Here is a 26363-nt window from a genome sequence, read left to right on the forward strand (position 1 = left end):
TTGATTTTTAAATTTCGTATCTCAAAAGACCGACTCGAAGGCAGTGCCATCGCTGATTTTTACGGTAGAGACGATAACAACTTCCACAATCGATTGACAGAGTCAATGACTACGTTCAACGCACTCCATAACAGGCACAAGAACAGATTATTTTTAACTGTCATTTGGCTTCCTATTTTGTATGGAACGTCCGTATCGCAGTGGCCTATACCAACACACAAAAAAATTAATTATATGAGAATTTCGGACTACTGCGTCGTGGAGACCTGTTCTTGGAATGCGTTGCTATGTTCTGCACTTCATAACAGATACAAGAACAGATTTAAAATAATGGGTCTTGACTCGACGCAGCATTCAGAATTTTTCATATAAATTTAGTTTTTCGTGTTGGTGTTGGTCTTGAAGAATATGTTAAGCCACGGATAATTGACTGATCATCATCTGGATACGAAAATCATTAGTACGGATCTTTAGTACTTATCTGAATGTTGATGATCCCAAGCCTATAGAATTGTCAAATTTGAAAATGCATCTTTTATGAAAATGTCAAATTTTATGTGTGTCACCAACGGCTCTATACCAGGCAAAAGTTGACCGATTTTTAAACGTTGGATTCGTTCCTTACATCTGCCGCTTATACAATGACAACAAATGAATAAGGGTGATATGGATTTTTATTGTGCGCGAAATTTTTGAAAACGCAAATAATTTTTGTGGAATTATTTATTATTATTTTTTTTTTTAAACAAAATAAGTAAAACGTCGATGAAAGATCAAATATATAAATACCTAAAACCTGAAATACATTAAAAAAATAAAATTAAAAAAATTTCCAAAAAAATTATTTGCGTTTTCAAAAATTTCGCACACAATAAAAATCCATATCACCCTCATTCATTTGTTGTCATTGTATAAGCGGCGGATGTAAGGAATGAATACGACGTTTAAAAATCGGTCAACTTTTGCCTGGTATAGAGCCTTTGGTGTCACCCGCGTATCTGTATCTACTTGACCTCCCCAAAGTTTACAGCCTTGGGTGATCCTGAATACTGATGAAAGTTAATTCAGTTTAACCTGTCATCTGTTATCGATAACGACGACAAAAATAATGACAAGCTCTATGTTAAATGCCCGTTATATAGTAACATGCATGTTTAAAAAAATTGAAGTACAAGATTTGAAATCAACCGATTAAAATTAATTTGATCGATGGAAGTAACAGACCCGATAATAGTACTGGTCATATGCTTACCGTCTGTAGCAGGTTAAAAAGGGAAATTACTTTGACCAAGTACAAAAAAGTCAAAAATTCCAATGCCGATGACATACTTTGCGATCGACCCCCAAATTTTTAGTAATATTATTTTCCAAATTTGCTAAAACTTGCCAAAATTTTGCTAAAGTTTGTAGACTTTGCTAGTCGCAAATTTTGGAAACAATCGAAAATTTCAGCAAATTTTGAAAATCAGTTTTCCAAAAATAGGCCCTGGCTTTACGAACGCTTTCCACCAAAGTGTATCTGTTCTAAAAAGTGAAAGAAGTTGCCGGTGATAATTTTCAGAATTTTTTTCGAATTCTAAGAATAAGTTGGAAAGTTCTTGCATTTGTAATTAAGTGTTTCGATATGTAATCATTAAATCTACTATTTTTTGTTCAATTGATTGATATAAAATCTTGTACTTCACTTGTTTAACCATTAATTTTACCATATAAAACCACATTTACCGGAGGTCATCGCTTATTGTTGGCTTTGGTGTCGATAACAGATGGTCACTACTTTCATTTCATGATGGCGATATACTTCGGCTCGACCAATTTTCAGTCAAGCATCGAAAAAAAGTTTGGCTCACTGAATTCTCGCTTCGGTAATACAAAATCTGTTGAATACCAAAATTATGTACCATTCTAGCCAACCAATCCAACGTATGCATTTTGCACTTTAAACTGTTCGGAAAAACAGCAACAAAAAAAATATTGCTGCTCCCTTTCAATAACTTATTTCCCCTTTTGAAAAGATATTTGAAAATGTTACAATGTATAAGTAGCAACACTGTATTGTTGAAAAGAGAAAATCTTTCACACGAGATCGTGTAGTACTTGACTTAGTGTCAAGTACTATGTGTATGCTTTGAAAGCGTCGGAGCTTTGAGAAGAATTAAAGACTGATTGTTGCTTGTACTTTGGCTGCTGATGTTTTTAAGAAAATCGATTTTCTTTTTCATATAGAAACTGTACATTCATAAAAGATAAATATGAGAAAGGAAAGACAAGCGTTAAAGTTGCAGAAACTTGTACGATATAAATCGTCTACAATACTTCCTATTAATTTAACAATTTATGATATTATGAACCCCCTTAAGGCATATATTGGGTTCGGAGGATGAATGGCGATGTAAGACCGAGTGATGAAAGTGGTTGGTGCTTTGTTGAAAATATTATTAAAACGGCTTTAAGTCTACATAACTATTGATTTAAAATACTTTGGATTAACGTGAGTTTTGAATTAAACTTTTTGCAAATGACAAACGTAGCCAAAGTTTTATCTTTAAATCTGTTATTTCGTTTGTTTAAAGTACATAGCAGTGTTTGTTTGATATTAAATCTTTTACTTCGTTGTTTGTAATATGCAATTTATTACAATGGTCAATGTTTATAGTTCAGTTTTGTCGTCATTGTCGATAGCAGATGACTACTCTGCATCTTGTAGTTGTTGTTGTTGTCTGATATTTGTGGTGTAGTCCAGCTGGACCGTGTTTAACCAGTTCACATCCTTCTAATCTGTACTAAATTTTGAAAGTGTTACTTCGCTGATCGATAAAACGCAGTTATCTTTCGATACTTTTGAGTCCTAGTTCACTTCTTTGAGCAAGTCTGTCAGCGAATTGGTTAGATACATCACTGGAAACGATTGTCTCACACTTTGAAATTTTTCACATGACAACATGATGTGCTCCGCAGAGCCCGTGGAAGGTCCTAAGTCTGGTCAAAATTCTAATTTCGTTCTCGTTCAACTTCAGTCCTTCGAACAATAGCTTTGTTCTTATCTTACTCTGAACTTTGAAGTGGTCCTTTAGTCCTTGCCGACATTCGATAATCCTCCATCCAGGTGTCTAGGTGGATTAAATAAATAAATAAGTTTTTTTTTTTAATTAAATGCAGCCGTTTTACTGAGTAAAACACGCACGGTGGCCCCCGTTTGGGCCCATTGTGCTTCAACTAATAAAAGTAACTTCCAACTGACATCTTCTATTCGCATAGTCGTCTGCCATCGTATTTCCTTTGGATTTCCATATGACCAGGAATCCATTGTATGCTGAAGCTTTTCTCTAACATATTGCTAATGGTTTCTCTCTGTTTTTTGCACCAAATAATTGTCGTCGAGTCCTTGAATCAAACTCCCACATCCATTCATCGAGTGGATCATCGAAATAGTACATTTCGTACCTCAGACTAAAAGTCTTTTTTTAGCGTGTGAGAGGCTTCCAGTACGAGTCGAAGGCTTGTTCTGGAATCGAATATGCCAAAACAAACTTTTAGTCCGTGGTACGAATAATATTTTTCATATCCGACTGAGAAAAAGTGCGACGAGGTCGCACACTTTTAGTCCTAGTTATGAAAAATACCATTCCAAATCGAATAGTATAGGGAGGGTGATAGACAGCAAGGACGTAAACTTTGGGGAGGTCGATACAGATGTAGATAGGCGCGGCTGGTGACACTCGCCTTCCGTATAAAAAAATTGTGAGCTTCATGGTGTGACCTCCCCAAAGTTTAGCTTTACAGGCTTGATAAAAAGAGGAGAACGTAAAAAACTTCAATACTCCGAGAAACTTCACTTCTGAACGACCCCCTACTTCCGATTATAGAAATACCTCTGCCGCAGTTATATTAGACGATTTGTCAATGACAGTAAATAATTTGATCAATTCATTTTCCAAACACAATTTACCTACACATTAACACACACGGTTGATTCAACCGAAAAGAATGGAACGTTCGAAAACTTTTTTTTTTATTTTGAAATTCGCCAACTTGTTTATTGCGAAATTATAGCTGTTTGGTTCCCGAGGGCCAACCATAACTTGCGATTGCTTTTTTTCCCTTGTATGCAAGAACCATCGAAAGGATAACTGTTGATGTTGGTGTGTAATGTCAAACCAACATAATATAATGTTTGAAGAAAGTGGAAAATATATAGAAAAACAAATAGCGAGGGTGGATGTTGACTTAAATATATCAACAACGATTTTTTGTTGTTTTTTTTTGTTTTATCTCTCGTAAAATGGATGAATTATGCTCCCATAAAATACCTATACAGCGGAACGTTTAACGGTTGTTTCAGTTGGTATATATAAAGCATGTATGCGTAGCGTAACACCGTATACAAATGGAATGTAAGTAAAAATCTTGATTCTAAATCAAACAATTCATTTAGATTGCGTGAATAATATGAGTAGCTAAAGCAATGCTGTATTTCGGCCTTATATGCTGACTTTCTGATATATAAAATGATGGTAAAGTTTTAACATCTAGACTAGAAAGATGTCTGACGATTATCGACCATTGGGTGTACGTGTGGCAATTAGAAATTAAAATTCAGCGACAAAGTTAAAGTCAATTTAAGTGAGAATCAGACGCTACGACACAGTGACTCTTTTGAACGGTTGCGACAGAAATTACTCTCGCATGCGACTCGTAACTATATCGAAGATCATACCTTAAAAACATTCGTAAATCTTTCATTTTCCTATTTTTAATTCGAAACTAGAAGTTCCATAACTCTCGAAATGGTACCATGGTAGACTCGGAGCTCTCGAAGATTCATATATATCCAGAAATTTAAGTAGCGGACAGTGGTAATTTTCGACGGGTGGTACTCTCAAGGGCATTGTGTGGGAAATGAGCGTGTTGTGAAAATTGTTGTTATGAAAACTATTACTATGGAAATGGTTGACATGGCGACTGTTCAAAGACATAGAAGCAGTCACCTTTACCACTACTGAATACGTACTGGAAATGATCACAAAAATCCTCATTTTTGAATGTGATACACTAGTTCATGAAGTAGTTTCATGTATTCCTCAGCGGAAATCCTAATACTAACAATTAGTAAAATTAATCAAATTATCCAGTAATTCGAAGAATCAGGCGAGTATACTTTTACTTCAGAAGTTTAACGAGACATTGATACATATTATGTTAATTCTCACACGGAAGAAGGAAGAAAAAAATGTTTTCCCGGGATTCGAATTATATAACGTCTATCAGAACCCATCACCACCCATTGTCGGAAAAATAGAGGAGTATCATAATAGAAATTAATTTTCCGCAAGCTTGAACACAAAAACATTAACAAAGTTATATTCTCGTCGGGATTTTTATACCTGACAACAAATTCTACCTCTTGCTCGCACAATGGAAATCTTTCCTTTCTATTTTTGTTTCTTATGGTTTAAGAGTATTGTTCCTAGTTATACACTTAACTTTTGTGCACGTTAAAATGTGAATAGAAAAAGGAGTTGAAACGCACATAATATAAGGAGGCTATGTTCGCATTACGTATAGTCCTCCACTCGTAACGTACGTAACCGAAATTACAATAAAAACTTTTAATGATAAGTATGTTCTGTTTTTGTCAGGAATAAAGAAACTTTTTTCATTTATCATACCTTCATCTGATCCCGTTCTTTTGCGAAAATTTCTATTGTGTGCTATGGTTTTATAGGATTTTTCTTCGTATTCTTCTACTCTAATATTTCTGTTATGTTTGTAAGGAGAGAATCTATTTTAAGGAAGTTGATGGTATCCTCTTCATATTTTCGAATCACTTCATTCACTCAAAGACACAGCAAATATAGTATTGAATGTGGTATTGGTATCTATGACAAATAGAAGGTATTAACATACGTCGATACAACATTTAAATCTGTTACTTATTTTGTTTAAAATTAAAGTGATTCTTACAGTCAGAGAAAAGTAAAATTCTGATTTAGACACCATTTTGTAATAACCAAGTTTCTACCATTTATTAAATGTCTTTAAACATTAGGGCGTATCGAATTTTGCGAATTTTAAGGTTCGCTACAGCCTGTGTGTGGAAAAAGGAAGATCATCGAAAACTGTGTCAGGGCATGTGGTTGATGGATCCAGGGAAACTGGGGAAGAAGTCCCCCCGGACTACTTTAACTTTCCAATGGTCATAACTTGGAAAGTTGCGAATATTTTTGAAAAGGAAGAGACTATTGGCACCGGGTGCCAATAGTCTCTTTATTATACAAATGCTAACCGCACCGGGTGCCAATAGTCGCTTTATTATACAAATGCTAATCGCACTCGGTGCCATTAGCCACAGTATTATAAAGAGACTATTGGCACCCAGAAAAATTAAAATTTGAACAAAAAATCCGGATATTTTGAAAATTAAACTTGTTTTGAACACAATCCCAGGGAATTCATCTTTTTACGAAATGTAACGTAAAGGCGGTAGTTTGTTCGATATTAGTGAGTTCGTCATTTTAAGAAATACAACGCAAAGACGGGTTGTTCGATACTAGTGAATTAAACCTTTTACGAAATTTATCGTAAGTGCATTTTGTAGAATACAAGGGAATTCATCCTTCTACCAAATGAAACGTTAAGCCGTTTTGTTGGATCATAATGAATCCGTCCATTTACGAAATTTAACGAAAAGGCGGATTGTTCGATCCTGAGGAATTCATTCTTTTTACAAAATGTAAGGTAAAGGTATCGAACAATCGTGCCTTAACGTTACATTTCTCAATAAGATGAATTCCATAAAATCGAACAAACTACCTTTACGTACATTTCGTGGTGAAATCCTCAAGATCGAACAATCCGCCTTTACGTTAAATTTCGTAACAGGAAGAATTCTCTAAGATCGATCAAACTACCTTTACTTTACATTTCGTAAAATGGTGAATTCCTCAGGATCGAACAACCCGACTTTACGTTACATTTCGTAAAGAGATGGATTCCCTAGGATTATGTACAAAACAAGCTTAATTTTCCAAATATCCGGATTTTTTATTCAAATTTTAATTTTTCCGGGTGCCAATAGTCTCTTTATAATACTGTGGCTAATGCACAGACAAAAATCCTGGATTAGATTTAAATCTTTTTCGGATTACATATAGGACCAAATTTATTTTTGGATTGAAATCTAATTTTTCCAAAGATTACTTGCATTTAATCTTTCGAAAATAATCTGTCGATGGATTAGATCGAAATCTTCCAAGAGATTTCAATTTTTTTTATTTTGAAATTAAAAATTTTTTTCCAAAATTTATTTGAATATTGGAGTCAGACTTATTTGTTTTATTTATTCTGAAATTGGAATTTTTTTTTGTTTAATTGAAATTAAATGTTTTTTTTTTTTACTTACTATGATCAGGATTTGAACTCGTTCACCTCGGTATCTCCGTATCTCCAGTCCTGTACTTTACCACTGAGCTATTGGGTTCTTAATCTTAGCAAGATTATTTTCGAACTGTTGTTGCGGAGATTTTACTCTTTCAAAGATTAAAGAATAATCTTCTGAACGAAACCTTTGTACCAACTGAGGTAACCATCATAGAAAACGAGTTCAAATCCTAATCGAAGGCAACATTTTGTTTTCATTTTTCCAATTATTTAATTAACTATTATCATAAATCTGTATGAGCAACGATAAGAAAGTTGAGCCTGGCAAAACTATTGAAAAGTATCATAAGCGTATGGAAAATATTATTGCTACTATCAATTTTAGCCATTTTAACCCGAAGCGCAATCTATCGAAAGATTTAATTTTTGTAATCTTTGAAAAAAGATTGAAACGAAATCTTTCAAAATATTTAAAATATTCGTAATCTTTCCGTAGATTAAACATTTAATCCGACTTTTTTCTCTGTGTGGCACTGGGTGCCAATAGTCTCTTCATAATACTGTGGTGCCATTAGCCACAGTATAATAAAGAGACTATTGGCACCCGGTGCCATTAGCCATAGTATTATAAAGAGACTATTGGCACCCGGTGCCAATAGCATATTCATTTTGAAAACAATGTTCTAGCGGAATGTAGAGCGTTGAAAACTCTACAAAACTGCCGAAAAAACTGATGAACCAAAAGGTGCCACAGCCGAGATTGCCTAACATCGAAAATCTGACCTTTTGGTTTTTGACTTATATTTCTCGAGAGATAAATGATTATGTTTAGCTTGGGTACTCTTAAAAAGTCCATACAAAAATTTTGAAGAAGTGGTTTCAGGTGAATTGCTTTTTTCTGGTGAATTGCCTAGTGTACTGGTAGTGCTCAACGTCCCCTATCACCTCATATTACAAGCTAAACATGATCATTTGTCTATCGAGAAAAAGGTCAGATTTTCGATGTCAGGCAATCTCGGCAGTGGCACCTTTTGGACAATCAGTTTCTTTGGTAGTCTTGTAGAGTTTTCAACGCTCTACATTCCGCTAGAACATTGTTTTCAACTTTCAGAGTTATGACCATTGGAAAGTTAAAGTAGTCCAGAGGGAAAATCACCACAAACATTTAAATTTTTGCTGAAAACTAACGCCAAGCGATGGTCGTACTTTTTCGAAAAAAATTATCATCAGTCTTAACGACTGGGTACGATGAAAATAATTAACATTTCCTGCAACTCCCATTTGTGTCTGCTAATATTGGTGATTACTTTTTTCGCAAACGGCTGTGTGAACTGTTATCGACAATGCAGACTATAACAAACGATAGCCTATGAACTATTCGCTCATTAATGTTAAAAATGATTAATTTAGAAATTTGGTTTCAATCACTGGGACATAACTTATGCGATTAATTTTATTTGAATAGTGTTCGCTTTACTCGGTGGTAGATAATTAAATGTTGACGTTGGTAATATAGCCAATTTACCTAATTTAAAGTTTTTATTTTAAATTAGACTAAATGTGAGAATGTTTAATCAAAAAGGCAATTTTGTTTCATTTCAGGATACCGAGAAAAGAACCAGTGAAATAATTCAACAAAGTAATATCATCAGTATGACGGATAGACATTTTAATTATACGGAATAATAAAAACGAACATTAACCAGACAACACCAAAGTAATTTTTTTCTCCAAGAAAAACAGTGGAAATAAAACAGTTAAACCGCAAGAGATATGATGCTAAGAAAGCATACGAATTTGTGTTCGTTTTAAGTAATTAAATTGGGAAAAATCACCGTGAATTAGATACTTTAATTAAAATTAAAAACAAAATTCGAATAAGACTCGACTAACCCACCTAGACAACAACCACTAAATGATGATGCTAAACGTGTTTAATATAAATGTGAATCATGTGAATGGTTAATAATGAGTCCAACATCCTGCGGACCAGGTCCTCCACAATGGAGGTCCTATACAACTTTTGTTTGGATTTACGTAATATTATTTTTGTATACATACAGTAGTAGAGGTGTACAAGCCGAGGGAAACAAAGAATGTAAGTACATTTGAGCATCAGCGTTTTTTTCTCTCTTTCTCTCTGTTTTTTTTTTTAAAATAAATTATTTGCTATTTCACTGAAATTGTATGAATTGTGAATGATGATGTGTTATTTACGCTCGTGGTAAAACGTTCCAGAATTTCGCTGGTTATGTTTTTGTTTCGTAATTACATTTCCGCCATAACAACTAAGTTCATGTTTTACTTTGTTATAATGAAACCGCTGCCACATCATTGTATGTATAATTAAGGCTGTTAGAGGAATACCATGGGGACTAAGGTTGTATTTGTAAAATGTTTTCTTCGGCTTTGCATACAGTTTCAATATTTTTTATTAAATTTACTTGGGCAACGATGTTATTCCGGGAATTGCATCCAACGAGATTTGAAAAACTGTAGGTTTTGCTTCGAAGAGAATGTAGTCTGTAAATTCTACACTGGAACAGATATTCAAAAAATTTGCAATTTACAAGCTACAGTGAGTTCATCTTCAGAAAACACAATTTTAGATTTATCAAAATTTTAAAAGTCACTGATGTTCCCAGTCAATTAAAAGCTTGGCGTTTACTGGAATCACTTAATTGCTTGGGAGCATCGATGGCTTTTGCAACTCTTAAAAAGCTGTCAAATGTGTTTGTCTTAGAACGAACCAACTGTAAAGATTTCGATTGTTATGTCGTGATCATTTCAAAGAATTTTTTAAATTCCTTCAATTTTTTAGAAAGCAATATGTATGTGAAGGATCATTGAAGCTCCGACACATTTCAGCCCGGACAACCGAGCTGGGTCAAATTGATGCAAGCAAATCTATTTTTAAAGCGACCACGACATTTGTGGTCGTTATTGCTTGCGGTCGTACACTTTTCCAAAAGGTGTCTGATGAAAAGATACCATCAAAAATAATCTAAATTACAGTCTTCAGAAACGTCCAAATGTATGCTTTGCAGCAAAAAATCCATGCCTCTTAACATGTGAATTCCGTACCACGCCTCGAATTATGCAAGAATTCTAGGAGAAAAGTCAGGTGCTTATTTGAGATCTCACCGAATTGAAGGCTAGATATATGTATGCACTACTAGCGAGTCCTTCAGTGTGCAGATCATTGCATCCACCAGACACATTACAATTACCCAAATGATGAAGATATAGTGAACTTATGAACGTTTGAATCGCTTGAAAAATTCCTTGTGGAATCATGTGACACGGGGATCGAACTCCTGTCGTTTGAGCCATCACGCCCTAACATGGCATAGCTGGAATTTACTTTTAATTTTTGCGCGTGTGTGCTACTACAGTGAACGACATCTCAAATGTCTCACTGTCAAATTTTTCTGAGAATTTTATTGTGTCATTGCAAATTCACAATGACATTCTCTGAAAAAAATGACAGTGAGACATTTGAGATGTCGTTCACTGTACATTCGAGATTAGCAGACTATAATTGTCTCAATAGGCGATCTGATTTCACTTGTACAAGACTACCAATGAGAGCTGTAGGTCAGCGTAGCAACACAGCATATGTGTAAAAATAAGACACCAATTTAGGTGCGAGTGTATTTTTGGGAAAAATCTCTCTCGAACAATTTGCATTGCTCACGTTTGTACGAGTATATCAGATTCATAGTTTTTCGTTAGATTCGAAGGAAATTGAGGCAGGGAAATAATTTTTCGTTTTTACGCTAATCTGGGAGAGTCGAAAATGATATCGTAAGAATTCTAAAACTTTTTGTTACTTCATTTGGTTGAGAATATTAAGAAAACAAATCTTTTACTTCATTTGTTTTAAACACAAACTCTCCTCTAAATATTAGAACACCCGCCGAAGCACATAGCTTTTCTTTTTCTCTCGTCGTTGTCAATAACTGGTGAAGAACCGATTCTGAAAGTTCTTTCAACTGGCGTCTGCACCCAAATAAAATAATGGACAAATTTCACTGACAACGATATGCATGAATAATTTCCATTTTCACATCAAGACGAAAGCTTTGTCTATATGTTATGGTAATTAACTTATCGAGTACACATCAATCTGCTTAACAATTAAAAGCCCTTAACAATACCACATATATTTTATAGGCATCACACAATATGTCAGCTGTGTTAGCTGCTTGTACAAATACACGTTGATCGAAAACCACCTTGTCACCGTATAAGATTTGTCAATGTTCAAAATATAATTCAAACGATAAGCTTCTATTCAAAAAAAAACTATATTCAACTTTAAGTGTGTCACTACTTTCTGAAATGCCATTAAAATCCGAGTTATGTCGGCGAAGGCACATAATAAATGTTTTCTGAATGTAACGTTACTTGAAGGAAAGAAACAAACTTTGTAATAAATTCTTTCGTCTTATTGTAATGTAGGCGTTTCCATAGAGCGTATGCTAACTTACTGGTATTCAGAAGAGAGAAAAACCGTTAATTGGCTTGGCTGCATATACCATATTTTCATTATTGGCACATTATATCGCTGAATATAATCATAATCATAAACGAAAATATATGTCATCGTTTTCCGACCTTTTTGGCCCCCCTAGTATACACAAAATTTCGATATTTCGAAATCTGAACGTAGCGGCGCGAATAATATTTTGCCATTAATCATTCCATTGAGCTGACAAACATATAATGCATAATCGTTCAACAAATAACATTCTCTGATTAATTTTCACCAAACTAAAGTTTAATCATGTAAATTATAAAGCCAAAAATAATATTTTCACCCCTTAGAGTGGGCTCCCACTTTATGATTTTTTTTTCCGTCAGCCATCGTCGTCATCATTAATTTTTTTTTCTCTCCTCTTTTTCCCATTTTTCTTTATGCTTTGGTGTATTCTTGAAGCTAAGCCGAATTGAAACTCACTTTCCTTTTTTTCTGTTGTTGTAATTTTTTTTCCCACCCGGCATACCAGTGACTGAATCGAGGTGGAATATACAAAGGTGGAAAATTTATGCTCCTGTGTAGTTCATACCTGTTCAGTTAGTGATCTTTAACATTTTCACGCTATCACTGTTTCCAACGTCTTTTTTTTGTAAAAAAAGACGATGAAATGTTGAAGGAAAAATCGTTATGCGATAATTTCTGTTTTTAAACGAATTGACACTTTGACAACCTGGCTTTATGCCATGTTGTCGGAATAAGGTAATTCACAAAGGATTAAATTTGATTTTCGTATAGATTTTCATATGCTCTGTACGGTCTCGTTTTCCATGTTCAAGAGAACATTTTGTCGTTTTCATTTCCTCACGTGAATTTTTAAATCGAACGGTTCTGTTCGACATCCACACCCACACAATATCACTCTGGAAACTTTCCATTTTCTGAAAATGTTTTACTTGTTACCACTTCAAAAATCCGATTGAAGCAATTGTATCAGTCAAGAGTTTTTCCATGTAATTTAGACATTCCGATGAGTTAATAGCTTTTAAAAACCTTTGTCACAAAATATTGGCAGAATCAGTTTCATTGAGCTCATCGTTGAATGGAAATAACTGAAATATTTTGCTTAATGGAAAGACATTTACACATTTAAATGGAATGTCTGGCTAACAATGCATGACTACCTGAAAATGCAGTCAAAATTAAATTGCTAAGAAATGAATTATGGCTGCAGTGAATTGATGTAATTATTTGCTGCTACTTGGTCTTGTAGACAAATTGCTTCATGTAAGAAGCTTAACTCGTTATTTATTGCACTGTGTGTCTTTGTTCAATTAATTGTTATTCAGTGTGCACTGAAATGCCAGTTGCCTGAATAGATATGTTTAAATCTCGAACAATTAGAAGCTGGGGTGATAAACGAAATTGCGATTCGGTTAAGTTCCCATAATCAATTCCGTTTAAAGAGTAGCCAGTTCACTGAACCATATCATTTTCAGATTTCTTTCATTTTCAAAATTTGACATGCGGATAAAGTTCAAACTGTTGTAGCTCACCATTTTAACGTGCTGATATCTTATTCTCTAATTTGAACAAACATACACACTACTAGCAGCTTTTGTACCATGAGAGTAATGTAATCAGAGCATCACTATATGCTTACAAAATTGTACAAAGTCCTTAATAGAGGGTAAGCCATTTCCAATAGATTATGCATGTAACTAACAGCCTTCAAATGCACACGTGAACATATTCTGTAATATTATAAATGTTTTATGTTGAATAATTTTCGTATATCAGTTTTGTGATGCAATTGAATTATCCTGTTTAGATGTACTATACGCTATAAAATCGATAAATTTAGGTGGCTACTGCATGACCCAATACGAAGCGTTACCTATTTTTATGCATTGTGTTCGTATACCGATACAGGCGGTACATTAAATTTATAATATAAAAATTCCATGTCACAATTGACGATCAACATTTTCAGTGCCTCTGACAAAAACACAACCTTAAACTTTCCAAAAATGTTCAATTAACTGGTAAATTACTGGTAAACGGCTTGCAAATGAAACATGAAATGAATGAGTTTTAAATAAAGTTTCAAAGAACCAGAGTGTGAATAGTGACGGACCTACTATTTCATTATGTCTCTGCTATCTTTTCATTCTATAATTACTAACGATTCGAAACAATAGTACATTACTATGCAAGGGAAGTAAAGTTATATCACTTTATTTTCCGTGTGTAGTACGACGTTTTACTATGCGAGTGATGTAAATGTTATTGCCTATACATGTAATAGCCTTGTTACATGCACCAGCATAGTAAAATCTGTTACTTCATTAGATGAAACATAAATTTTGCTGAAGCACATTTCGAAGTTCTAACGTAGGTAGGTTTTTTCATTCAATTTTTCGTTGACGGTCAGCATACCATCGAGTCAGGGCCTATTTTAAGGAATTTAATTTCCAAAAATTTCCAAAAATTTCCAAAATTTCATTTTGACAAAAATTCTTAAAATTTCCAAATTTTGTTTTCTGTTAGGTCTCATTTCGAAGTAATCAGTTAAGCTCAAAGACATGAAAAACAACTAAAAAGGCAGTAAAAACAACATTTACGATGCAATCTGTTGTGTTTTTAGATGAAATGACGAAAAGTGAAGGAAAAATTTGAGAATTTTTGGAAATTTAATTTCCTTCAAATAGGCCCTGCATCGAGTGTAATTATCAAATCTTTTTTTTTTTTTTTCAAATAATTAGCATTTATTTAAGAAATTTGCATATACCAAGAAAAGGTGGTCAGGCTAAGCCTTCATCCCAACCTGTAAAAACTTGGATCTTTTCAGATTACATTATAACTAAAAAATTTCTTCCAAAGGTTTCGCCGCAGGAATTGTTCCCATTACGCAACTAGCATTGAAGCGTTGAATAGCCAACGAGATTCTTTGTGTTAGATAAAATTTTGATTTCTTGTCACCAGTTAATTCCTGCAACTTCGAACCAATAGTGTTGATGAAATTTTTTGATTCTGTACTCCAAGGACCCATAGTTTCTACTGGAAATGCTAAAAGAATATAATTATTAGATGAAGTCAAATCTGAATAATGTTTGTGTTTTTCAAGCGCTGCAAAATTTGCGAGTTCGCCAGCTTTTTTAGATGTTTTCGACAAGTATGAATCAGCGAACGTGTCTACGCAAGTCGCGTCCCAGACCAAAGGTTTTCCTTTAGACCATGGCGTCAAAGTTACTCCATCAGGTTTCTTTCCGTCATTTCTTGATAATCCTTTTGGTTCTAGGTGGTTTGGAATATGAAGGGACATAAGTGCTCGACTTATGATTTCATTCAATTCTATATGACGTAGATATCTGCCTGCACTTTTTTGGCAACTCAATCCATGCAGACCTCTTGCGGATACTACAGATCCGCACAGAGACGTGTGCACCAAACATATATCACAACCTAGTCGTAAACCAATGCAAATTCTTATCGAATTACTGTCCATAAAAGTTCCAATGTTTGAAGAAGGAATTGCATGAAGCCAAGCATTTGATTCTTTACACTGTAGTGCTTTAAAACGAGCCAGATCAAGCTTCGATGTAAAAACCAGTTCTTTCTTGATAATTCGTATTGTATTGATCATGTCCCAAGCTTTTTGCGAAGTCTTCAAAGATGGCTCTTCAACATTTAAACTTTTCCATTTCTCCGAAGCTTCATCAAAATTAGCAATGAAAGGCACGTCTTGAGAGTTTAGAATTTGAGAGACGTGACCACCAACACCAAATGACGAACCAAGGAAAGCAGGTAAAGAAATGTCTTGAAGTCTACTTATTCCAAGACCACCTTCGTTAATGGGTAAAGTCGCTTGCGTCCACTGCTTGTGATTCAAATCTACATTCAGTATTACTTCCAAAAGATCTTTAATTTCATAGTCAAATGCTGCAAGAAAATCTTCAAATTTCCACGCTGGAGACGTTCTGATTAAATACAGCAATTTTGGGATTGCAAAACAGTTTCGGAGAAGGAATAATGACGTATGCGAATTTAAAAATTTCAAACGCTCGAACATTACCTTCACTTTGCACAAAACTTTTTCTGCAAATTTCTTGAAACCTTCTTCGAAAAGTGGTGCGCCAAGCAGACTTAAATCTTCCTTAGATACAACCCTGATTCCAGGACAGATTGCATTGAACTTTATATACGTTTCTTCGTCAACTGAGCCCGAACAGAAGAATAGCTCGCATTTCGATGGATTAATTTTGAGACCAATCTTCTCTGCCTCGTTGATCACACATTCAAAATCATGATACACTATTTCGGGCTCATCGCACACACTGCCGTCATCGAGGTACCATACATTTAATTCGCTTTGCAGACGCTGAATTAAACGATGAATAGTTAAAGCAAACAATAAAGGACCCAATGGATCGCCTTGCTGAGTTCATATTTGCGACAACAGGGAATGTTCACCGAAAAATAACAGAGAAGAGTTCCTGTAACATTGCCAAACGTATGGATACAGCGACGGAAATGTACACTTCACTTCGTTCAACATCACGTCTCTCTCGATTGAATTGAAGGCGTTGCCAAAATCTATTTTCAAAAGGATCTTAGACTTCCCTAAATTAACTGACAAAAAGCTTCTCGTTGCGTGAACAGCTGCTTCACATCCTTGTCTTATCCCGACACCTAATTGTCGGGGGTAGAGATAATTACCAACTTCAGCATTAACTTGGGAACAAGCCACTTTGGAGACCAATCGTCTGATAGAAAGACCTACGGCAATAGGGCGGATACCTCCGTCTTTCTTCGTTAACGCACACAATGAAGCACCAAAAGCGTATTTGCAAATTTCATCATTCACTTTACCACGAAGAATGAAGTTGCACAGTTCTGTTATGACTGAAAGAGATTCTCTACCAGCGTCTAATGCTGAAGCAGATATCAAATCTTTAAAATACTGAGGGAAAAAACCATCCATACCTGCAACTGAACCACTACCAAACGACATAATAGAATACTTTATATCAGCTTCACTTACTTGAAGGCGAACTTCATCTCTCAAATCTTTTACTTCGTTTGACCTAACCATTCACAAGAGATTGACACAAAATCTACTACTTCATTTGTTTTAAGATAAATTCTACTTCCGTAGCATCAGAAAAACATCGCAGACAAGTATCAAGTCGTTCGTTTTGTTCAAAAATTCAATTTACGATGTAGTTTAAGAGCTTACAGTTTCACAGAAAAATAAAATTCTTGACATTGTGACTGTACAATCCACATTTTTCGTTTGTGTCCTTTGTGAACCTAGTCAATAATCGTCTCTTTTACATTTATTAAAGCATACAACTCAGACAATCAACCAGAAGGTAGACATTGAAAAGGAATTCTAAAACAAAATTCTAAAAATTCTGCATACAATTCGCGCAATATGAATTTCAAATTAAAGACAAGTTTTATTTACTGATTCATGTCATTGTTTGCATTTTATTTCTAAGCTTTTGCATTTCCAGTTACTGCAATCTGCTTGTATACAACACAGAAGAGAAATGTATATATCAAAAGTACAAATAGAACGCATTTTATCATAAATATGTAAGCAAAAGATGCTTTTATTCTACACGGAATCCGAAACAAAAAGAATAATATAACAAAAATTGTCTCTACCATAAACAAAAATGACTATTGTTTGTTCAAAAATAAACGAATAATAGTTCTTAGGTTTCACTTTGATGTTTTATTAATGAAAAAGTCTTCCAGAGAATTGAGTGCTGCGGCTATTTTGAATGTAGACAAATTTCAATTAGTAGTTATTTCAGCACAAATACTTCTTTTTGCGGCACAAAATAAGAAGATTTTAGTTTAAAAAAAATACTAACCACTCATGCATGGTGGTGCAAGAACTGCGATTTCTCATAGAGGTGGATTAAATAATTCGAGACGAAATCGAGGAACCACCATTGATGTCGGCTATCATCAACGGCCATTTTCCCAAGAAAAAAAAAATCTTCAGGCAATTTCACACGGTATGCCATTTTATAACAATTCAAGTATCATAGTTTTGCAGTCGAGTATCTGAAAGTTTGCTGACTATACAATTTAACCTGTTTGACATGGCTTGTAGCTGTTATCGATAAAAACATCAAAATGTTAAAAAATTTGAAGTAATTGTAGATTACATACTTGTGCGGAAAAACGTTGTTTTGAAGAGTGTGGAGTTTGTATGCTGAGCCGAAGGCGACACTGTACGGCACTGTTGCCGAGATATATAGCAAATGTGGTGTTGTTAGAAAGCTGAAACTACCAGCAAAACAAAATTAAGCAGTTTGGCTGCGAAACGTTATCATGAGTGTGACTTAGGCGTCGTTGAACTATGGCCAAAAAGGAGAGAAAAACTTTGGACCACTGGAAAGTTGCTATGTAGAAAATTTGAAAGAGTATTTTTTTTGATATTGGTAGAGCTAATGTCCCTCTACTTGTACAACTAATTAAAACCTTTTGTGTCTCAAGTGTCCACGCCAGTAGAACCTTTCAAAGATTGTCATTTTCAACTTTGATGAGTCGCCACCATCCAATCTTGCACCCACGGCAGCAATTTATTATAACATGTCTATCAGAATTCGATACCTTATCGATTGCAGCCCCAATCAATTCTATCGCAACCACAGAGCATTCTAGGGAGGCTTCGTCCGGGTGCTCCGGACTGTACGGATGAAAATCAAAAAATTTTGTGGAATGTGGTTCAGGGTCACGAACAGACTAAGAATATCGAAAAAAAATGAAATTTGCGACAACAAGTTAAATTCAACTCCATTCAACCACACCGTGTTTATGTTTGAAGGTAGTCGCTCGACGAATTTTTGAATAGATTGTTTTTCAGTGTACACGATTTTTCAACACTTTTCAGATGGGCACGTAGACACAAATGTCTGAAAAGCTAATTCTATTAACATTGCGGTCCTTCAAAGTTGAAATTTTATTTCTAACAAAAAGTTCCTCAACTTTCAAACGAAATCTTGAAATGAAGATGCACTTTGACCTGGGTTAAATTAACCGAAATTTGAGTCTTAATTTCATAAAGTTATTAAAACAAAGGAGTTTTCGAGATAAGGTCTACTGGGTTGGTGAATGTTTTTGAGGAATCTTCAGAACTTAGAATTTATGTTGTTAAAATGAAAATTTTCCATTGTAAGTTGAACAAGTCCGAAAATTTAGATGAATTGTGGAAGGTAATTTGTCGCACAAAATGTTTTGTTTTGGAAATAGATTGTCCTGCACTTTGCTTTGCGATTATGATGAAAGTAATGCAGTACTTTGACAAACATTATTCATACGTAAGAAAATGAGAGAAACATCATGCCGAACATCATAAGCAAATGAAAACTGCTCCCATATGATGAGAACCCAAATTAATATCAAATTTATATTCATTTCTTAAATACGATTAATATAAAAGGAACACACAATGCTTTTAATTAAATACGTATGAAGCCTAATAAAGTGGAATTTATCTAAATAATTACTTAAGGTATACGCCGACTTATGGATGGATGTATACAATGTTTGTTTAGTGTCTAGAAATACATAAATTATTGGATGAAATTGTATCTGTTGCGTTCAAGATGGAAACATTTAATTAAATATGTTAATTTTGTTAATTGCTTACATCACTTGAGGCTTTTAAACGCTTTTGTTATGCACGAATTGAGTAATCAGAAATCTATAATAAAATTCAATGTTCATGATTTTATGCTAATTCGTCAAAAGCTTTTTCCGCCCACCATAGTATTTTGTGTATTTACAAAAATTTAACGTTGTACAGACTTATTGATTTAATTGAAGCGAGAGCTAAAAGCCAACAACACTCTATGTGAAACCAAACACATTTAAATTATAAATTCAAATCTATTAAATCTATTACTTTTCCCAGCGGCATTTCCATGTTGAACAGCAATAGATATCCGCTGTAACAAGTAATCTAGTAGTTTAGGAGGTTCGCTGGAACTTCCCGTTATCAACTTGTCCAACTCTTCTTCTCTCAAAATTCTTCGTTTCCGGCCCAACCGCACCAAATGACTTAAATGCCAGTGTAGCAAAGATGTACTGGGAAGCCCACTACAAACGCAAGCGTGAGCTTCGTATATTTTGTTGCCCAATCACAATGCTGCCACGATTTTTGTTTAGTCGTTTTCGAAGTCCAAGAGAATGTCCAATTTAGCTTGCGGCTAACCCTCGTTCCTTATTTTCGTTATCGTTATCGCTTAGAGATGTCTAGCCATTTCTATCTGTAGGCAAATTGATTTTCATACACAAAAGCAGCTGAAAAATTTTCTAGTGGCTTTTCCATCGACTTAGAGGAGGACGTTTAGTGTCCTAAAGATTTTATATCGAAAAAATTCCATTGAAAATAAGGAAATATTTGGAATCCAAATAATTTAAAGGCTGGTGGTTTCGCCGGCTTTATAGTTTCGCTTACTTTAAAGTGGATATTTTACGTATTGGCAATGTGAGATGTGAGCTGCCCTATTGCAAATAATTTATTCCATTATTATGAATGCTACCTGTAAAACAATACCCCAATCTAGGATTTCAACAGAAATTTTTCGTGTGAAATTGCAACACGGAAAATCCAAAATTAGTGACTATGTGAAAAAAAAAAACAAATTTCCATTCACATTGTGTTTGAATGGAACATTATAAATCCATCGAAACTAGATATTTTCAAACGCTTACATAATAGCTTTCCAGAACTGTGTGTAACAACCAGCCACCAAAAATTATTAATTCGTTTCAATATTTGTTCGTAATTAAATGTAGAATTATGAACGAAAATTGATTCAAAACAATTTAATGAAAATTAATCATGCATTCGAACGAGCTATTAATTGTTTGGGCACGTATCCTACATATATATAGAGTGTTGTTAGTTGGTATAGATTCGTTCCGTTTGTGGAGCGATAGTAAGGGGTTTTCCGTTACAGTGTGTGTGTAAGTTAATTATAATTAAATCAACGAATATGTAGACTGGCAATTAAATATCATGGTCGTCCGTTAATCGAGGTTTTTTTTTTTAAACTCAAAATTCATTTTAAACTAACTCGGAGTGATGAAAGCAAGTTAAGCGGAGCAACTTCATTATTACAGCGATGCTATCTGCCACATCAGCATATATTTGCTTACCGATAAGGGAACTTCAAAGCACATAAAGTGTGTGTGTGCAGTTTGCAGCTTTGGCAGCTTTAAAACTGAACGAACAATAACAAGTGCGCAACTTTTGGGTTGGGTTTCAAACAAAAAAAAAACTAGTTCAATTCCCTGTTGTGCATACGTGTTGATGTTGATGTTATTAGTTTTAGCGTACACGGTTTTGTTTTTTTTTTCTTCTTGTTTTTGTTTAATTTACGATGAACCCAAATTTATATCACAAATTATGTACAGTGTGGGTATGGTACAAAAAGGGGTTAATAAAACTAATTCCAAATCAACTGAAACATAGCCACCTTTCAACTTTCCTCACACCCCTCTCTGACAGCCAATTGCCATTGTTCGAAGTTTATATTTAAAATCAATAACGACCGGGTTGAAAAAACAACGTTATTTTCATTTTCTACATTCTCATTTAATTAATGTTCCACAAAAATGGTGGCCTTCAATTACGCATAACATCCCATTATTCAACCAGAAATATTACCTACTTTTGTGCTTCGAATGGGAAAAATAAAAACACAACAAAATTCTACCTTTGCAAACCTTTTGAAGGCCTCCCCAATTGGTTGGGTATTGAAACATTGTTTGTGAAATTTAATTCCGTATTCGAGGCACGGGTACAATCACGATAATAGGGCACATAGCAGAAATACGTCAACTCACAGTCACTGTACAAATTAATGTCCTTTCATCATAATCAATGTGCTTTTCAAGAACTGACATCGAACGTGGTTCTGCATTAAAAAAAAAGTTGACATTACCGTTTCCTGATTCCCGATGCCGATTATTTGTTTTTTACCATTTTGTTAAGGATAAAGTATCAGCCTCTTTAGATGGAAAGCGCGCTAACAACTACCTGGAAATTTAATTTCCCAGATAGTGGAAGTAAGACCAGAGAGGAAGGAACAACGGATCTTTGAACTTCAACTTAGTTTCTGTTTCTCAAGAGGAAGCCTCCTAAAACTCTAATCTACAGTTTATGCACCTTCAGTAAACACAGTTTTGGATTTATCAGAGGTGGCTTCACAGTCATCCGTTTTGCCTCTGTACACATGACTGACAGGTGACATCGAACAATAGGTACGTCATGTGCTAAATTTTTTGAAATGTCAACTGTCACGTACGGGGAGGCAAAACGGAAGCAAAGCGAATGTCTGTGAATTCAGACTTAAGGTGGCCTCACAGTCATTCTGTTTTGACGCCGTGTACGTGACAGTTGCCATTTCAAACAATGTGCTCTAACGCAAAACAGAATCATAACGGATGACTGTAAATTTAGACTTAGGCTTGATTTCCACTTACCAAAAAACTACTCCGTGTGAGAGACAAAATTGTTTTTTTTTCTTCAAATTTTGCTTTGTTTGCTTGACAGTTTGCGCTCTCACGGAATACTTTTTGCTGAGTGGAAACCATACTTTAAGATGGCCTCAGAGTCATCCTTTTTGCCTTCGTGTACGTGACAGTTGTCGTATCAAACAATGTTATCTTTTGAATGTAATGCCGACTGTCATGTACACGGAGGCAAAACGGAATGAAAACGGACACAAAACGAAATGACAGTGAATTCAGACTTAACTAAATGTCAATTGAGTAATTCTTAATTTATGATATTTTGGCGCCAAATTTGAATTCGCAACCTCAATCTCAAATATGTTCAGAACTGAAGAGCACCCACCGTTATCTAAAGAGCTTTTAACGATAAGCATTTTTTGTTTTTCTTGTTACCAAGTACATTCTGAATATAGAAATTGCTGCAATGAATATATTTCACGTTCTTATTCAAAATCCTAGCGAGCTGGAAATCAAATCAAATCAGCTACATAATATTGGTTTCCATGTAAGTAAAATCCAGGGGTGCTGTGTAATATCGAATAAAAATTCCTGTTATCTCGTTTTCCGAGAAATTATAGGCACAATACGAATTCCATTCAATTTCGCTGCGTATTATAACTGTTCCTGACAACATATTTCAAAGTAAAGTTTTTCAATGACACAAATTGACACAACATAACATTATGTGTATATGGAAGAAAATAATTTGCTATACAAACAATATCAAAAAGAAGATATGGGAGTGAAATAAAAGGAGAGACGAGAGAGAGAAGAAAAAAAACGTTGAAGAAAATCCAGCAAACGATGGCATTTTATGATTGCAAATATGAACCTAAAATAAATTAAACTTTGAATTTGAATCAAGGATAAAAAAGGATGAGAGAGAAAGAGAAACAGAAAAAGTTGAGAACAGTAAAAAGTTTGCTTTTTTGTATTATAATATCCTATGTACATATACAATGCGCCTCGATGTTTATACACAGGAAGGATACCGAACTTTCTTGAATACGTGATTTAGATGGTGAGGAATGGGTCAAAGTTTTTGTTAAATTTGCAGTTGTTGTATTCAAATTATAGCATAGAAAATATTAAAAAAGTTTTTCTTTTTTGTTCCGAACGAAGAAACGTAACACTAAGAAAGAATGCACCTTATTCAATTAGTTCAGGTTAAGAAAAATAGATGCTAGCTATGGTCTGGTGCTATGTACATTCTGTAAAAGTTTTTATTTTTATGCAAATTTTGTTTGATTTTGTTATCGTGAAACAAGATTTGCTTGAGGCAAAAAACATTTGCACCGTGCGGTTTCCCAGTCTGCGATACTAGCATTTACATGTACATTGTTGTATGTGCATGTCGATTTATGAATATAATTTCGTATTTTACGTCGACTGTTTTTTCAAGTTTTTGATGGTAAAACATGAAACAGAATCTGCATTCACTGTTGTTTTTGACACCACCGTTACATTCCTGACTAAAGGCTTGCTAAGGGTTGTGCTAAAGTAAAATTAAGTAATGAGATCTCGAATTCCATTTGTTTGCATTCAATTTATTAATTTTCAATTTCAGTTCAAACACTTATAGTTAGTTTATTTCTATTAATGTGAATCGGTTGATAGCTATGTACGGAACTAGGTGGAAACAAATTAATTCACATGATTTGAATTTGTAGTCAACAGTGCTTATTATCGCGAAAATATTTTCTAAATTTTCTAAAATTTTCACAAACTTTGTGAATTTTCATAAATTTTCATGAACTTTCTCAAATTTTTACAATTTTTTTAAAATTTTCCTTAATTTTCACAATTTTCTTGAAATGTTTTCGCGAATATGATGAACAATGTTGAACATTTTGTAACTCTCGAGTTGAGTATGAAACCACTTGAAAACAATTTTTTGCATGCGACGGGGACGATATGGTAATTTAATCTTTCAGAAACAGCTTACAAATCACAATATAATCATTAAATCTATTACTTCCGTTGATTAAAGCAATGTCTTGAGTAGCAAACAAATCTTTTACTTCGTTTGTTTTAACTCTCAATTGGCTACATAAGAAGAAACTACGTAAAACTTATCATTTACATTAGCCGTCCTTAGCGACAACAGATGTAGCCGTTTGTAAGAGGCGTAAATCGATAGTTGAAGTTCTTCTGTTACAATTTTTTTTAATGGTTGATACAAAATCATTTACTTCGTTTGTTTCCACACACTGTCTTTAACAATACAAATTTAAATGAATAAAAATTGTTCGATGATATACTGTCAAGTCAGTTGTTGTCATAACTGGGAACGCTTGCATCAATGACTACACAAATATTTTCTTAACCTAAAACTTTCAGAGGGATTTGAAAGTGAACCAGGCTCCGTCGGAGCTATTTTTTAGTGACTCTTTGTTTACGTGCCCAGATAGCCCTTCACCACAATAGTCTAAAACCGCAGTCGTTTAATTTAAATATTCTTTTATTGGCTGGGGAACATCCACCAAAAGTCGAAAAAGGGTGTTTTTTGTCCGTGATTTACTGCCGCTACAGGCTATGGACATACATGTGTGTGGGCTCATTGGATAGGTATTGTCAAGGAGATACGGGGCAAGCACATATATCTTACATGCCCTTTACCATTGTTCGAAAATGACAAAAATAATGTTTCAGTCAAAGGCCGAAAATTTTGATGAACTTTAAAAGGTGATATCTCGCACCTGGCGAATCTTAAGATCAGGGGATGCCCTGATAGAAGCTTAACCTAGCTTTAGTATGATACCCCACTTGCCATAGAAGCCATAGAAGTGAAAGGTTCAGGATACTTTTTTGGGTACAAAGTGAATAGTGTTCCAACACACGAAAGCAACATATTAATTTTAGAAAAATAAACGAATTATGCTGGTCTTCATGTCTTCATCCACTGATCTAAAGATAAATATTCGCCAGGTGCGAGAAGTTCATCAAAACTTCCGGCCACTTTCAAAAAAATCCTTTTCATATTTTGAAAATTCGAAGACATAACGTTAGTAACAATTGGGTTTTGTAATATGCAGGCATTTGCAATATAGTTTCCTACCATCAACTTCTGTTAAATGCCACTGCAAAATGCAAAATTCAATAAATCTGAGCACTTTGCTACGGAGTGTTAACTGCCTACATAATTGAATTTGCGTTACTACATGCGCACATTAACTGATAAAACTGTAAGTGTAGTTAGTCGACGAAATATTGTAGCATTAGTCCTGATGAGGATTTTACCCAGCGCAGCGTAGAGGAACTACTTGCACTTTAAAATATTTTAATTTCCTTTCGATGGAACATCGAATCGTTGATGCGATCATAAGTCTTCGTCGATTTTCTAAATATTTAAAAGCCCCGATCGATACTCGTCTACTCTTCGAAAGCATATTCTATTCGGTAAAACACCTTTATATTTATGGATTGTGGCGTTACTTTTTTACGTACTGATACCAAAGTATAAGCACACTCTACACGCTATTATACATGCTAGCTTTTCTCAAGCAAAAAAAATCTTCGCATAGTAAACAACGTTAAACAACTGCACACCAGTAAGAACCCCCCTTAAAAGTTTACTTTTTTTTGTATTCATAGCTGAATGTATAGCTGCATGTACAGCACACATATATTCTAAATTTAGGGTTGACAATTGGATTACGTGAAATTAATATTTTAAGAGAATTCCTCTCTCTCTATGTTTTGTTTAGGTTTGAGAATTTAATAAACGGAGTAAAAACATACGACGAGTCTCACTAAGTCGTTGTGTACGTACCCGTGTACATAGTATCCACGGAATGTATTAGGCAAAAACAACCCAAGCTTGCCATTTACGGAATACAATTGGCCGAAATAACGAGAGAACGGAAAAAAGACCAAGAAGTTTCGCAACATTATTAAATAAACGAGCTTTTCGCAATATTTCACTATAATACACCCATGTGCTAAAATCTCTTTATTT

General features: G+C 34.5%; 1 protein-coding gene and 1 long non-coding RNA gene across 3 annotated transcripts in view; one reads left to right on the forward strand and one right to left on the reverse strand.

The window, feature by feature from the left end:
* LOC119072497 overlaps positions 1 to 26363 on the forward strand; it is a 126125-nt gene that overhangs the window by 8223 nt on the left and 91539 nt on the right. Inside the window, exons 1-2 of one of the 2 annotated variants that reach the window (XM_037177740.1) lie at positions 8815 to 8887; positions 8983 to 9478. In XM_037177740.1, the coding sequence (XP_037033635.1) occupies positions 9349 to 9478 (130 nt within the window). In that variant the 5' untranslated portion in view covers positions 8815 to 8887; positions 8983 to 9348. Of the gene's footprint in view, positions 1 to 8814; positions 8888 to 8982; positions 9479 to 26363 lie in introns of those variants that run through there. The other variant, XM_037177739.1, reaches the window with a different exon arrangement.
* LOC119072504 lies at positions 8366 to 21379 on the reverse strand. Its single transcript, XR_005086874.1, has 3 exons — positions 21367 to 21379; positions 17689 to 17693; positions 8366 to 8484 (listed from the first exon to the last, which is right to left on the reverse strand). It is a non-coding gene; the product is annotated as an uncharacterized LOC119072504 (long non-coding RNA).

Source organism: Bradysia coprophila, assembly GCF_014529535.1.
Source record: "Bradysia coprophila strain Holo2 chromosome IV unlocalized genomic scaffold, BU_Bcop_v1 contig_81, whole genome shotgun sequence".
Taxonomy (NCBI): Eukaryota; Metazoa; Arthropoda; class Insecta; order Diptera; family Sciaridae; genus Bradysia; species Bradysia coprophila.